The 12,747-nt window shown below is 38.4% G+C and overlaps 1 protein-coding gene across 1 annotated transcript; it reads left to right on the forward strand.

Moving 5' to 3' along the window:
- The first annotated feature begins 518 nt into the window (after positions 1–518).
- On the forward strand, positions 519–2,564 carry LOC131696422 (uncharacterized). Its single transcript, XM_058984964.1, has one exon. It carries the CDS (start codon positions 519–521, stop codon positions 2,562–2,564), a length of 2,046 nt encoding a protein of 681 aa, XP_058840947.1.
- The last annotated feature ends 10,183 nt before the right edge of the window (positions 2,565–12,747 follow it).

A 12,747-nucleotide genomic window follows, 5' to 3' on the forward strand; every position in this document is an offset into this window, starting at 1 on the left:
ATCGCCCGATGCGGAAAGGAGACGAAAAACAATTAATGTTTGAGATGGTATCGACAAGCATCGCGGATGAGCCACGCGTTTCTAGAACGTGTGGCGTGTAATATAAGTACGCGCGTTCTGCGCATCGCAGCAGTCAGTTTTATTTCAACAAGTGTGAAGTACAAGTGAAGTGTAAAGTACAAGTGACAGAGTGAGTTTCCAAATAAAGTGTAAAGTGCAAAAAGTGTTTTTCCTTCCAATAAATCACACCCAGTTGCAAGTGGTTTTCCTAAATACAGTCCACATAAGTTGTTTGCGGTTTGTTTTGAGTGGTCCATCCAAGAGTTTTATTTGTCTGCGGACAAGTGTAAACATAGCCAGCCACCAACAGCAAACTGCAAATTTTCTACACCAAGGGCCACCCCTAGGCCCAATCATTGGTCCTTCGAGCCGGATATTAGGTCCATCGTTCCTATTGCCACCGTGACTTCTGGTGTGATTACTCAGTGATTAGTGATAATCAGTGATAAACAGCCAAAATGTCGCCCAAAAGAACCCCAGTGAAAAATGCTGATGTTGATAGTGATGAAGATGTCAGTGCGCTCATTCACTTCCGCGAAATGGCGCAAGCAAAAGTGGTCAGGATTGAATCCATACTGCAGAATGCCAGAGTGGAGCAAACCGAGCTCACTCTTCCACAAATAAAAACATTTGTGAAGAAGTTAGAAGCAGCCTACGCCGAGTTCACTAGCAATCATCAGCGAATCATTGAAAGTATTCCTGCAGCCAAAAGGACACAACACAGTCAGTGCTATCTGCAATTTGAGGATCTTCACGACAGTGTATCCATTTTGCTAGAAACATGGCTCGAGGAAATTTCCAAGACACCAGTAATTCCGCCACCCTCACAGTCCATCGTCAATCAGCAGCCGGTGATTGTCCAACAGCCACTCCCACGTGCTATACCTACATTCGATGGAAAATATGAGCACTGGGAGAGATTCAAGATGATGTTCCGAGATGTGGTGGACCAATCCAACGAATCCAACCGCATCAAACTGTATCATCTTGAAAAAGCACTCATCGGAGATGCTGCAGGTATAATAGACGCAAAAACTATCAGCGATGGAAACTATGAACGGGCATGGCAGCTGCTCGAGGAACGCTTCGAAGATAAAAGACGCATAATTCATCTACACATTGGAGGTCTCATTAACACGAAGAAGTTGTCCAAGGGGAGCTACGATGAATTACGAACGCTCGTCGAGTCTTTTGTCAGCCATGTGGAGAACCTCAAATTTCTTGGCCAGGATTTCACTGGAGTTTCAGAGCAGATGCTGATTTATATACTGGCTAGAGCGCTGGATGACGAAACCAAAATACACTGGGAGTCAACAATCAAGCGTGGGGAACTGCCTACCTATGACGAAACCATTGCTTTCCTGAAACACCGTGTCTACGTACTAGAGCGATGCCAAAACCAACCACAACGCAACGAATTTTCCATCAAGCCACAGCATGTCAATCCCGTACCACAAACCACCAAGACATCATTCCATAGAGCCTACGCAGCTACAACACAGCCAAAACAAGGACCTCAGTGTGACTTCTGTGGGTGCAATCACTTTAATTTCAAGTGTCCGTCATTCAGAAACTTATCGATCAGCCAGCGTTTCGCAATGGTGAGGAGGAAACATATTTGTTTTAACTGCCTCCGAGTTGGACATCGATCGATACAATGCCACTCCACTAAGGCATGCTTCAAATGCAAAAAGAAACATCAAACCATGTTGCACTATGATACTCCGTTGCAGAATGTTGCGTCACAGGGAAGTTTTGTAAGTCAACAAACAAGCTCGTCGATAGCATTCGAATCAACCCGCAGTGAACGATTTGGTAATGAGCCATCTTCGCACAACCACTTTCAGTTACAGAAAACTCCTATGCTTCTTACGGCCGTCTTCAATGTGCGAGATCGCAAAGGAGGAGTTATTTCTTGCCGCGCCTTGCTGGACAACGGTTCCACGGTAAATTTAATTTCTGAATCAATGGCGAACCGTTTAGGTCTGGAAAGAAAACCAGTATGCATCCCTATTACTGGCATAGGAGAATCAAAAACGTTCGCCAAAGACATAATTCTTGCAGAGGTTCATTCCAGAACCAGCAATTTCAGCATGGAGATTGAATGCTTGGTCGTTTCCAAAGTAACGGAAGTGATCCCCTCAACGAAGATAGATATATCCAATTGGCCGATACCGGCAGGTTTTCAAATGGCGGATCCGCAGTTCCATACGCCCAACCATGTTGACATACTCATCGGTGTATCCAAGTTCTTCCGTTTGCTAAAATCGGGATTCTTCCAAATGGCTGATGACCTTCCGGATCTTCGAGAGACTCATTTCGGATGGGTAGTCGCTGGAGATATAGGAAATTCATATTTGAGACACCCCAGCTCGAAGCCATCAATACTTCCGATTGAGGACAACCGGTTTTCTAAGTATGAACATCCTACTAATTCTGGGAATCCATCCCAGCCCGGGGGAGTATGTTCGCGCCTCTGTTCAGCGCTAATCACTGCCAAATAAAATTGTCCACACCATTTCATTATTATCGAGCAACATCTCCAACTAGCAAGAACATTCTCGAATGAACGCCAAATATTCCTTTCTCGCACGATCATCTCACACACAGCAGTAGCAACAACAATAGCAGCAGCAGCGATACGCGCGGTATTGCATCATCGTCAGCGAGCGTGAGTGATCCAACGATACAATCGCCCGATGCGGAAAGGAGACGAAAAACAATTAATGTTTGACATGGTATCGACAAGCATCGCGGATGAGCCACGCGTTTCTAGAACGTGTGGCGTGTAATATAAGTACGCGCGTTCTGCGCATCGCAGCAGTCAGTTTTATTTCAACAAGTGTGAAGTACAAGTGAAGTGTAAAGTACAAGTGACAGAGTGAGTTTCCAAATAAAGTGTAAAGTGCAAAAAGTGTTTTTCCTTCCAATAAATCACACCCAGTTGCAAGTGGTTTTCCAAAATACAGTCCACATAAGTTGTTTGCGGTTTGTTTTGAGTGGTCCATCCAAGAGTTTTATTTGTCTGCGGACAAGTGTAAACATAGCCAGCCACCAACAGCAAGCTGCAAATTTTCCACACCAAGGGCCACCCCTAGGCCCAAACAGTTTCCATCGTCATTCGTTCTCCCGACGCAGCGCTTTCAGGTACGGACATGTTCGGTTTCAGAAGCAAAGTGAATTTTATTTCTATGCTGGCTCTGAGAGGGATTATCGATCAAAAGTGCACCAGATATAGATTACGCAGTTCACTTATGCTCGAAAATGTAGAAGATGCTAACTTCTGCCTTCAAACTATCGACATAATAACAAATTAATGCTTTGGTTGGTGAATGAATTTATATTTCCTCTGCACTCAAGCATTCGATTCTGCATGAAATTTCAGTCAGTTGGAAAGTGAATGAATGAGAGAGGCGTTGAATCTGACTGTCGGTTCCGGTAAATGCAAGCAGAAATAGGTAACTGATTTTGAAATTTCGTAACACTGAGTCGAATGCAGATGAATGCGCTACACGGCATAATACAACGTCACTACAAAACTTGGCACTAAATTTGCAGTACATATCGAAAGCCCGTATTTAGGAATACAAAAACTGATAGCTCCCAAATAGTTTACGATGTCTTTGGCAAATTTGTTAGTTTTTTTGGTGATTTTTTCAAATAATTGGAATTAGGGTGGTTAGGGTGTTCAAAGTATCGACTGTTTAGATCTGTGAAGTTTACCTGCGCAATGCCCTACAATATAACACAAATAAATTAAAGCAAGTTTGCTGAATAAACAAGGCTATCTATAATGGTAAAATTGTTATGATTTTTACATTTCTTATAAAAGAAATGTATAAAATTCGCTCAAACTTTCAAAATTTTTTCCGAGGCCCAACGGGCCTTGCCTTAATGTGGAGAGTCGTTGATTCGTAGGCCCTTATTTTTTATATAAATCAGAAGAAAATTGACCGAGAGAAGAGTCTACGAAAAAGGAGGATGAAGGCGAACAACGGGTATGCTTTACACATTGCAGTTTACACGTTCCACAACCGATTGTTGATGTCAAACGATTTTCTAAATGGTGGAAGCTCTTACGTGCCATGGCTTACGTTCTTCGGTTTATGCATAATATAAAACGAAAGATGAATAACAAAATTGTGATAACTACATTGCTAACCAAGGAGCATAGTTGGAACCTGTGTACATTTTTCGCGACATGTCAAGCCACCCGTACATTCACGCTCTGCTGAAAATATCTCATGTCTCAAACAGGTTAGCTTCCAAGCCTCGATGGTTGGTCTCGTGACATGTCATGGAATTTAAATGCGTCATCGGTCTTGGGACTGGTCATGAGGATAATTTACCTGTCGCGCGTAAGGCGATACCAGTCACAAAGTTTACGAACCTGTACAAAGATGAACATTTTGTTATGGTTTGCTACTTTGACCTGTTTCTTATTCTTGATCGTTTAAGTACCGTGCAGTTGCAGATAAACGAAATGGTAGACGCTATATAAATTCAATTACTTTGAACTTTTTTCAACTTTTTGATAATAAATGTTGCTAGTACTAGGAGTTGCAAATCAATAGTTTTAGACATTTTAAACGCACACTGAGAAGTAAATGCGTCAAAATCGAAAAATTTTCAAGTTTTCACAGACAAATATTTTTCGTCATTGCGAGTTACTAGGAGTTGAAAATCAATAGTTTTAGACATTTTAAACGCACACTGGGAAGTAAATGCGTCAAAATTGAAAAAATTTCAACTTTTCACAGACAAATATTGTTTGTTATTGCTAGTTACGAGGATTTGAAAATCAATAGTTTTAGACATTTCAAACGCACAAGGGGAAGTAAATGCGTCAAAATTTAAAATTTTTCATCTTTTCACAGATAAAAATAGTTTGTTATTGCGAGTTACGAGGAGTTGAAAATCAATAGTTTTAGACATTTTAAACGCACACTGGGAAGTAAATGCGCAAAATCGAAAAAATTTCAAGTTTTCACAGACAAATATTTTTCGTTATTGCGAGTTACGAGGATTTGAAAATCAATAGTTTTAGACATTTTAAATGCACACTAAGAAGTAAATGCGTCAAAATTGAAATAAATCATCTTTTCACAGATAAATATTGTTTGTTATTGCGAGTTACGAGGAGTTGAAAATAAATAGTTTTAGACATTTTAAACGCACACTGGGAAGTAAATGCGTCAAAATCGAAAAAATTTCTAGTTTTCACAGACAAATATTTTTCGTTATTGCGAGTTACGAGGATTTGAAAATCAATAGTTTTAGACATTTTAAACGCACACTAGGCAGTTAATGCGTCAAAATTGAAAAAAATTTCAACTTTTCACAGACAAATATTGTTTGTTATTGCTAGTTACGAGGAGTTGAAAATCAATAGTTTTAGACATTTTAAACGCACACTGGGAAGTAAATGCGTCAAAATCGAAAAATTTTCATCTTTTAACAGATAAATATTGTTTGTTATTGCGAGTTACGAGGATTTGAAAATCAATAGTTTTAGACATTTTAAACGCACACTGGGAAGTAAATGCGTCAAAATTGAAATTTTTTCAACTTTTCACAGACAAATATTGTTTGTTATTGCGAGTTACGAGGAGTTGAAAATCAATGGTTTTAGACATTTTAAACGCACACTGGGAAGTAAATGCGCCAAAATCGAAAAAATTTCAAGTTTTCACAGACAAATATTTTTCGTTATTGCGAGTTACGAGGATTTGAAAATCAATAGTTTTAGACATTTTAAATGCACACTAAGAAGTAAATGCGTCAAAATTGAAAAAAAATCATCTCTTCACAGATAAATATTGTTTGTTATTGCGAGTTACGAGGAGTTGAAAATAAATAGTTTTAGACATTTTAAACGCACACTGGGAAGTAAATGCGTCAAAATCGAAAAAAATTCAAGTTTTCACAGACAAATATTTTTCGTTATTGCGAGTTACGAGGATTTGAAAATCAATAGTTTTAGACATTTTAAACGCACACTAGGCAGTTAATGCGTCAAAATTGAAAAATTTTCAACTTTTCACAGACAAATATTGTTTGTTATTGCTAGTTACGAGGAGTTGAAAATCAATAGTTCTAGAGATTTTAAACGCACACTGGGAAGTAAATGCGTCAAAATCGAAAAATTTTCATCTTTTAACAGATAAATATTGTTTGTTATTGCGAGTTACGAGGATTTGAAAATCAATAGTTTTAGATATTTTAAACGCACACTGGGAAGTAAATGCGTCAAAATTGAAATTTTTTCAACTTTTCACAGACAAATATTGTTTGTTATTGCGAGTTACGAGGAGTTGAAAATCAATGGTTTAGACATTTTAAACGCACACTGGGAAGTAAATGCGTCAATATCGAAAAAAATTCAAGTTTTCACAGACAAATATTTTTTGTTATTGCGAGTTACGAGGATTTGAAAATCAATAGTTTTAGACATTTTAAACGCACACTAGGAAGTAAATGCGTCAAAATCGAAAAATTTTCAACTTTTCACAGACAAATATTGTTTCTTATTGTCAGTTAAGAGGTGTTGAAAATAAATAGTTTTAGACATTTTAAACGCACACTGGGAAGTAATACGTCAAAATTGAAAAATTTTCAACTTTGCACAGACAAATATTGTTTGTTATTGCTAGTTACGAGGAGTTGAAAATCAATAGTTTTAGAGATTTTAAACGCACTCTGGGAAGTAAATGCGTCGAAATCGAAAATTTTTCATCTTTTAACAGATAAATATTGTTTGTTATTGCGAGTTACGAGGATTTGAAAATCAATAGTTTTAAACATTTTAAACGTACACTGGGAAGTAAATGCGTCAAAATTGAAAAATTTTCAACTTTTCACAGACAAATATTTTTTGTTATTGCGAGTTACGAGGATTTGAAAATCAATAGTTTTAGACATTTTAAACGCACACTTGAAAGTAAATGCGTCATAATGGAAAAAATCAACTTTCACACAAAATTTTTATTTGTTCTTGCTAGTTACGTGAAGTTGAAAAACGATAGTTTTGGACTTTTTAGACACACATTAGTAAGTAAATGCGTCAAAACGGAAATTTTTTCAACTCTTCGCTAATTTTTTTGTTTTGTTTTTCGAGTTACAGTAAGATTCCGTTTTTGGCACGTTCCGTTTTTGGCATGCTCCCATTTTGGTACACTCCGATTTTGGCAACAAATGGGTTCCGTTTTTGTCAACATTCTTGTTGTACATAATAAATCTTTTAAAAATGTGCAATAGATATTTTTTGTATCAATTGACATTACAGTTGGCTTTATTTCCAAACATGGGAGTCATATTGAGGATTACCTCAAAAGCCCAAATCATATTTTTTTTTCAAATTTTGTTAAAATTGTCTCATAGTTTCAATACTTTACTGTGATAATTTTGCGATGTTTTTCGCAATGTTGTTTTAAAAAAGCGTTATGCATTTAAAGGTTAACTATATTTTACACTATATGTGTCGTATTTAATGATAACAATAAGTATAGAAATGTTTTGTTTATGTATAATACAACTGATAGCAGTGTAACTAGTGTTAGACGGAATCAATTTTTATAGTCGAATGCAGATGAATGCGCTACACGGCATAATACAACGTCACTACAAAACTTGGCACTAAATTTGCAGTACATATCGAAAGCCCGTATTTAGGAATACAAAAACTGATAGCTCCCAAATAGTTTACGATGTCTTTGGCAAATTTGTTAGTTTTTTTTGTGATTTTTTCAAATAATTGGAATTAGGGTGGTTAGGGTGTTCAAAGTATCGACTGTTTAGATCTGTGAAGTTTACCTGCGCAATGCCCTACAATATAACACAAATAAATTAAAGCAAGTTTGCTGAATAAACAAGGCTATCTATAATGGTTAAATTGTTATGATTTTTACATTTCTTATAAAAGAAATGTATAGAATTCGCTCAAACTTTCAAAATTTTTTCCGAGGCCCGGAGGGCCGAGTCTTATATACCAATCGACTCAGCTCGACGATTTGGGACAATGTCTGTGTGTGTGTCTGTGTGTGTATGTAACGGACAAATTCTCATTCGTGTTTCTCAGCAATGGCTGAACCGATCTTATCCAAACCAATTTTAAATGAAAGAACTAAAAAACAGTAAGAACGCTTTTAAATTGTTTTTGATTCTGATGTTTAGTTTCCAAGATATGAATGTTTGAATGCGTAAAAATGGCGTTTTTGCAGTTTTTTTGAATTGACAATATAGATTAACGATTTATATGTTTTTAGACAGCTTTGACGAATACCTTTCGAACAATCTATAGATTGTTGAAATCGGACTATTATCAAAAGAGATATTTAACATTAAATGCGGACGAAAGATTTTTATCATTTCCCATTGCCAGAAATTTGACCAAAAACATGTAATCTATTATTAACGCCAATAGGTTTTTAGGTCAATAGTATCTTCGGAGAATTTAATTCAGGCAATATGCCCTTTCTTTTGGTATTGTGCTTTTTCTGATTAATCCCCCTATAAGTGAGATATTTCCACAAATTTGCTTGGAAGTGATTATATCGAAATGATGCCTTCAGCAAATTTGTAGCTCTTACTTTTCCGAATAACTTTACTGAAGACTTCAAATATCTATTTTGAATACTTTAAAACTTATGGCTTGTTGTTTGTGGATTACTCTTTGTCGCCTATTTATTGTTAAATATAGTAATAATCCATTGAAATAAGCCAAACATTATGTCGATAAATCGAATTTTGTATTTCAATTTTCTATCAACAACCGCTAGAAATAATCACCGAACACTTCCAAGTTGTCTGGAAGGAACTTGATAACTTATCAGTGCAAAAATGTTCATTTGTGCGAACCTTCTGACTGCAATTTTTCCAAGTTATGACAATCGGATCGATCTGAAACATATCGGAAAATGAAAAGCGAAATAAATAACTCCAAGCAACGGTGTAGCCAAGAGAAGGTTTTGGGGTTTAACACCGTCAATTATACCGGCCCTGAGCGAGTATGCGGTGAGGGTTTGCTACTTTAAAATTAAAACTAGTTTAAAATTTATTCACAAGTTGAAAATTTTCGGCAGGACCTGGACCTCCCGGATCTTTCTCCATGATCCGCCGCTGGTTTCAAGCGATGTTTTAGTATCACATAGTATCTCAAGATCGTGGCTGTCGATCCGTTGTATGTATGTGCAAATCGTACTGAACATGTAATATTCATTTCCACCATTGTATTGAACATAACCAGCCATGGAATCGTAGTCTGGACAAATGAGACAAGCACAATTGCACCACTAGGTGGATTAAAACAGGTTTTTATTTTAGGAATGCGTCGAGTTGAGACGAAAACGTAATATGATTAATAACGAGGATAACACTTTGATTTTTGTTGTATGACCAATTATATGTATAGGTCAAATGTTTAAAATCAGTAATTTAAGGTCAAGATAGCATCATTTTGAAACCGCCAATTTCGGAGGTTTAGTATCTTCAATGAGTTTTGCAAACGTTAAACAGCGCATCATTTGATAAAATAATTTTGACGGTATATCGTCCAAGAAGTGTTTATGGTGAATTTTCTCAGGTTAATATTCATGACTACAATAAAGTCTCAACAAATTCGCTAAAGACACGAACTCTGTTACTATTTTCTGAAAAATTAATTCTGCATAATTTTAAAACTTTAAAAATTACGGTTTCGGAATTATGCCGTTAGGACAGTAAGATCGATTTTCACCAAACCCCCACCAAACAGAACTTCTGGCTACGTCGCTGACTACAAGTAAGTAGAAACAAAGTCGTTCTACACTCGTTCAAAAGAAACTTCTTCGAATGCTGAATATCTATTATAATACACTAGCTAATTATAATACACTAGCGCGTTGCTGCGACACTCTGCGAAATGGGAGAAAAACACAATTTGTTCCAAAGCGCCATCTGGCGCACACAAACACGCCCCATACCAAATACCTACTGTGTGCAAATTTTTACGGAAATCGTTTAAGCCGTTGGGAAGTCTATAAATCATATACATACAAACATTGATTATATATATATATATATATATATATATATATATATATATATATATATATATATATATATATATATATATATATATATATATATATATATATATATATATATATATATATATATATATATATATATATATATATATATATATATATATTATATATATATATATATATATATATATATATATATATATATATATATATATATATATATATATATATATATATATATATATATATATATATATATATATATATATATATATATATATATATAGACTAGCTAATACCCATCGCGCGTTGCTGCGACTTTCAATGAAATATGAGGAAAACACAATTTGTTCTGAAGCGCCATCTGGCGGGCAGATAATCTCCAACTAATAGCACACAAACACGCCCCATGTCAAATAACTACTGTGTGCAAATTTTTACGGAAATCGGTTAAGCCGTTTGGGAGTCTATAAATCATATACATACAAACTTTGACTTTTATATATATATATATATATAGATAGATAGATAGATAGATAGATAGATAGATAGATAGATAGATAGATAGATAGATAGATAGATAGATAGATAGATAGATAGATAGATAGATAGATAGATAGATAGATAGATAGATAGATAGATAGATAGATAGATAGATAGATAGATAGATAGATAGATAGATAGATAGATAGATTTTACAGTTGGATGGTCGAGATGCCTACTGAGAGCCGCCCCACGAGTAAACAAACAAGCAGAGAAATGCTTCAAATGTTTAGGCTTTGGACATTTAGCAGAGGCTTGCAAAGGCCCGGACAGATCCGGGATGTGCTGGAAATGCGGAGAGACGGGCCATCTTGCGAGAGACTGCACGCAGAGGCCGAAGTGCTTGCTTTGCACCCCAGCGGAAGGAAACGACCATCAGACGGGTGGCTTTAAATGCCCAGCGTACAAGAAGGCGACTGCAGGCCAACGGTGATGGAGATGACCCAGATAAACCTGAATCACTGTGATACCGCACAGCAACTGTTGTGGCAGTCTACGACAGAAACTATGTGCGATGTCGCTTTGATCGCAGAGCCTTATCAAGTCCCCCCTAATAACGGTAACTGGGTGGCGGATAGATCAGGAACCGCAGCGATACAAGTAATGGGAAGATTCCCTATCCAAGAAGTGGTAGAACGTTCCTATGAGGGTTTCGTGATAGCCAAAATCAACGGCATCTTCGTATGTAGCTGTTACGCTCCCCCAAGGTGGACAGTAGAGCAGTTCAGCCTAATGCTGGAGCAGTTAACCGAGCAGTTGATCGATCGGAAGCCGGTAGTCATTGGTGGTGACTTCAACGCCTGGGCTGTGGAATGGGGCAGTAGAGTAACCAACACAAGAGGGTGTATCCTGCAGGAAGCTCTAGCGAAGTTAGACGTACGATTGTGCAATGAAGGCTCTGTTAGTACATTTTGGAGAGACGGGAGGGAGTCCATCATAGACGTCACATTCTGTAGTCCCTCATTGACGGCGAACATGGATTGGAGAGTATGCGAAACGTATACGCATAGTGACCACCAGGAGATTCGCTACCGTATCGGCCAACGGAACCCCGCGGCAGTACAGAGAAGGGTGACCGGCGAACGAAAGTGGAAGACGAAAGCCTTCAACAAAGACCTCTTTGTTGAGGCACTTCGGCCGAACGGCGGGATCGAGAACGTGGATGCGGCTGACCTAACAAGAAGGATTGTGGCGGCTTGTGACGCCACAATGCCGCGAAAACTGGAACCACGCAACAAACGGCGTCCAGCTTACTGGTGGAACGAGACGCTTAGTACGTTACGCGCTGCTTGTCTCAGAGCCAGAAGGCGGGCCCAAAGAGCAAGGTCGGAACCAGATAGAGAAGAGCATAAAGCATCGTTTCGGGAAGCTAGGGCCGCTCTAAAACGGGAGATCAGACTTAGCAAGTCAGAGTGCCACAAGGAGCTATGCCGAGAAGTAGACGCCAATCCCTGGGGTGACGCATACCGAGTCGTGATGGCGAAAATGAAGGGTCCGACGACGCCAGCCGAAATGTGTCCGAGCAAGCTGAAGATAATCGTCGAGGGTCTTTTCCCGAAGCACGATTCAACTATATGGCCACCGTCACCGCACGGCGAGGAAGAAGGAACAAACATGGATCGGCAAGTGACTAACGACGAGCTAGTAGATGCATCGAAGCGCCTAAAACCAAAGAAAGCCCCTGGTCCGGATGGAATACCAAACGTGGTACTGAAAGCTGCGATCCTGGCATATCCGGACATGTTCAGGATAGTGATGCAGAAGTGCCTAAATGAAGGCAACTTCCCCGAAATGTGGAAGGTCCAGAAGCTGGTGTTGCTGCCGAAGCCAGGGAAGCCACCTGGCGACCCGACCTCGTACAGACCCATATGCCTGCTGGATACACTCGGAAAACTCCTGGAAAGGATCATTCTTAACAGGTTGACGAAATTCACGGAAGGTGAGCGCGGACTGTCCAAGATGCAGTTTGGTTTCCGCAAAGGAGCATCGACAGTGGATGCAATTCGGATAGTGCTCGAGAGTGCCGAGAAGTCATCTAAACAGAAGCGAAGAGGAGATCGATACTGCGCTGTGGTCACGATAGATGTGAAGAACGCGTTCAACAGTGCCAGCTGGGAAG

This window comes from Topomyia yanbarensis, chromosome 1 (genome assembly GCF_030247195.1).
Source record: "Topomyia yanbarensis strain Yona2022 chromosome 1, ASM3024719v1, whole genome shotgun sequence".
NCBI lineage: Eukaryota > Metazoa > Arthropoda > Insecta > Diptera > Culicidae > Topomyia > Topomyia yanbarensis.

Coding starts and splice junctions, on each gene's coding strand:
- LOC131696422 (XM_058984964.1), top strand. CDS start 519: ATGTCGCCCAAAAGAACCCCAGTGAAAAATGCTGATGTTGATAGTGAT.